The sequence below is a fragment of the Zea mays genome, chromosome 1 (assembly GCF_902167145.1).
Source record: "Zea mays cultivar B73 chromosome 1, Zm-B73-REFERENCE-NAM-5.0, whole genome shotgun sequence".
In the NCBI taxonomy this organism is placed as follows: Eukaryota; Viridiplantae; Streptophyta; class Magnoliopsida; order Poales; family Poaceae; genus Zea; species Zea mays.
Window position 1 is genome coordinate 3,789,275 of NC_050096.1, and position 3,904 is coordinate 3,793,178.

A 3,904-nucleotide genomic window follows, 5' to 3' on the forward strand; every position below is an offset into this window, starting at 1 on the left:
CACAGTGTACTTTGCTGCTGCAGAATTTTGGTAGTATTTTCTTGGAGTAGGGACGAGCAGAAGCGAAGAAGCTTAGGGGCTTGGGCGCCGCCCGTCTCGTCCCGAACCCACCTAGGGGCTTTGCCTTTGGAATTTGGATGCGCACGCCACGCGCACTCGAGCGAGCCGCCTGACCACCCAGAGACCCAGCCAAAATCGAACCAACCCCGATGCCGCTGGCGGCGGATTCGGGAATCGGAACCCGATGGCTGACAGGAGGGCCCCACGCACCACGCCGCCTTCCCCGACCCGCATGTGCGCGTCGCCCGCGCAGGACCAGTTGCCACGGCGCCCCAGCCCCACAGGCCACAGGCGCATTATTTTAGCCAGAGCCGCGGTGGGGCCACTGACGCGCGGGCCCCCATGGTACTCTGGCCGTTCATGATGGGGTCCGAGATCGGGAATGGGTTGACGCTAGCGACCCGCTCTCTCACTCGCTTCGCTTCTGTGTCTTGTGTCTGTATTGTGGTATTTTATTTGTAACAGAGGACGACACGTCACACGGTTAAACCACTTTTACGCCGTGCTTTCCTGCTTGCTCTGATAAAATCAATAGAAAATTGACAGAGGATCCCATCCCTAGCAGCGGCTGCGTCTCACTGTTGACAGTACCACGTAGAGCACCTGCCGCCAAATCTTGCTCCCGTCGCCAGCCAAGGTAAAGATCGCTCGCCCTGATCATGGCGTTGCCGCAGGGGCGAGGGCGATGTCCCAAACCCACCCGGGTTTTTTTTATTAAGTTAACCTCGCATGATTAATGCTTCATTAATAATAAAGAAACACGCCATGCACAAGAGGAACCGGAACGCAGACGTGGTTTGTGACGACAAGACCCCTCGTAAATCCTCCCCGTGCCGTCTTGGCACCGGCACCCCCGGACGGAATTGACATTCCACCCAACAGGGATCGAGATCGCCATGGAAATTGTTTCTAGGACGAAAGCCATGTAGGCTCATGGTTACCGGTATCTTTGCACGCTGCTGATGGCGAAATGCAACCACCACTATAGAGGAGGCTCCTGGTTGTTGTTCTTGACTGCTTGGATCGAGTAGAATAATAAAGACAGCAGGGGATGATTCCTTCCCCCTGCCGCTGCATGCTCGTTTCTTCTCTAGTGTTTGTTCCCTTGTTTCTTTTCCCAGTACTGCTCCTTTGTTCGCTTCCTATCCTTCCTCCTCCTCCCCGCCTCCCGAGTCCCGTCCCTCTGCGGATTTAGCTCCCACCCAGTGGCTCAGCTCAACTCGGACCACTGAGCTCTGACCACTAACTCAACCACTCCAGATCACGGCGGGCACTGGTGCAGCAATAGCAACCGGGTCCAAGTCCAAGAAATGAGCTCGCGGGGTCCCGACCCGGCGCCGCCCGGGGAGGAGCAGGAGACGGCGGAGGAGCTGCTGGAGCGCGTCCGGGGCATGGTGCCGGCGGCGGCGGCCGCAGCGCGGGCGGCGGGCGGGTTCCCGGGCCGGTGGAAGGCGATCGCCGCGAAGCTGGACGCGCTGCCGGCGTGCCTGTCCGACCTGTCCAGCCACCCTTGCTTCGCCAGGAACTCGCTGTGCCGGGAGCTGCTGCAGTCGGTGGCCGCCACGCTGGCCGACGCGGCCGAGCTCGCGGCGCGGTGCCGGGAGCCGCCGGCGGACGGGAAGCTGAGGGCGCAGAGCGCCGTCGACGCGCTCTCCGGGAGGCTCGACCTCGGCCTCCGGGACTGCGCGCTGCTCGTCAAGACCGGCGTCCTGTCGGACGCCGCCGGCCCGTCACCGCCGCCGGAGGAGGCGCCCGACGTCCGGGAGCTGCTCGCGCGGCTGCAGATCGGGCACGCCGAGGCCAGGGGCCGGGCCGTGGACGCGCTGCTGGACGCGCTGCGCAGGGACGAGCGGGGCGTGCTGGCGGCGCTCGGCCGCGCCAGCGTCGCCGCGCTGGTGCAGCTGCTCACGGCGTCGGCGCCCGCGGTCCGGGAGAAGGCCGCCACGGCCGTGTGCCAGGTCGCGGGGTCGGGCGCCGCCTCCGAGGCGCTGCTCGTGTCGGAGGGCGTCCTGCCGCCGCTCGTCAGGCTGGCGGAGTCCGGCAGCGCCGTGGGGCGCGAGAAGGCCGCGGCCACGCTGCACCGCCTGTCCGCGTCGCCCGACGTCGCGCGCGCGGTCGTCGGGCACGGCGGCGCCGGCCCGCTCGTCGAGATCTGCCGGACGGGGGACTCCGTCTCCCAGCCCGCCGCGGCCGGCGCGCTCAGGAACCTCTCGGCGGTGCCGGAGGTGCGCCAGGCACTGGCCGACGAAGGAGTCGTCCGCGTCATGGTCGGCCTGCTGGACCGCGGCGCCGTGGTGGCGGGCGCCACCAAGGAGCACGCCGCCGAGTGCCTGCAGAACCTCACGTCCGGCAGCGACGGCCTGCGCCGCGCCGTCGTGTCGGAGGGTGGGCTGCGCAGCCTGCTGCTCTACCTGGACGGCCCGGTGCCGAAGGAGCCGGCGGTGGGCGCGCTCCGGAACCTCGTGGGCGCTGTCTCGCCCGACAGCCTCGTGGCGCTCGGCGTGCTTCCTCGGCTGGTCCACGTGCTCAAAATAGGGTCGGTTGGCGCGCAGCAGGCGGCGGCGGCGGCAGTCTGCCGGATCTCCAGCTCCGCCGAGATGAAGCGCGCCGTCGGCGAGCACGGCTGCGTAGCGCCGCTGGTGCGCATGCTGGAGGCCAAGTCGAACGGCGCGCGCGAGGTGGCCGCGCAGGCGCTGGCGGCCCTGGCGAGCTGCCCTGCCAACGCCCGAGAGATGAAGAAGGACGACAAATGCGTGCCCAGCCTGGTGCAGCTGCTGGACCCGAGCCCTGCGAACACGGCTAAGAAGTACGCCATCGCCTGCCTCCTCACGCTCTCGGGGACCAAACGATGCAGGAAGGTCATGGTCTCGCACGGCGCCATCGGTTACCTGAAGAAGCTCTCCGACATGGACGTGGCCGGCGCCAAGAAGCTGCACGAGAGGCTGGAGCGCGGCAGTCTACGCAGCATGTTCAGTAGATAGTAGCAGCTGTTACTATTTTATTGCCTTGCGAAAGTTTCACCTCTACTGTATAGAAACCAAACTCAGTCTCACACTCTGTATGAAATGAAATGAAAATGTCTGTTCAGGAACTAATAAGCCTAGTAAGTGTATCTTCAACTAGCAAGATCAGCCGTCCAGATTTGTGCAACTTGATTTGTTACGGACGTCAAGATCACATCTGGTGAGAGTTTTCCTTCAGAAATGCACTCAGCTCCATATGTCAATGCTCACATCTGTGGCTGAATGAAATTGGAACATCCTTTTTACCATCCAGATAGACAATGTTCCAACGAAAAAACTATTCCAAATTTAGAAATGCGTGAGGAATTTGTTTAAAAAATGGAAAATATCCCGCCTTCGCAACAAGATTGCCGGGGTTCTAATAGAAAAATGTTCTGGAAGAAAAATGTTTTCAGATTACAAGAAAATTGTTCCAGCCACACGATAAAATTATCCTGCTTAGTAACAAAAAAATGTAACATGATTGGAAAGGAAATTTGCCACATACATGCATTTTGCTCTATAAATGTAAATGCTGTTCTCTAAACAAAAAAGGGTAGATTAAAGAGAAAAAATGTTATGCTCATGCATGCAAGTTTTTCATGATTTTTTTAGATTTATTCCAGTTCAATGGCAAATAATATTCTAACTTTTTAAGGGGAAATGGATTTTGGAACAAGGGCCCATTTGAATTTCTCCTCTAAACTTTGGAGCTAAATCTATGAACAAGTGGTCTAAAATCAGACCTAAACTTTAGCACATATCTTTAGAGCTCAAAAGTGAGATAAAGTGCTCTAAAACTTTTAGAGCTCCAAAATTTAGATGAGGATATCCACACATAT

The 3,904-nt window shown here is 59.5% G+C and overlaps 1 protein-coding gene across 1 annotated transcript; it reads left to right on the forward strand.

Moving 5' to 3' along the window:
- Window positions 1-927: 927 nt before the first annotated feature.
- On the forward strand, window positions 928-3,260 carry LOC103630849 (vacuolar protein 8). The gene has a single exon (XM_008651901.4). It carries the CDS (start codon window positions 1,371-1,373, stop codon window positions 3,039-3,041), a length of 1,671 nt encoding a protein of 556 aa, XP_008650123.1. The 5' UTR covers window positions 928-1,370; the 3' UTR covers window positions 3,042-3,260.
- Window positions 3,261-3,904: the final 644 nt, after the last annotated feature.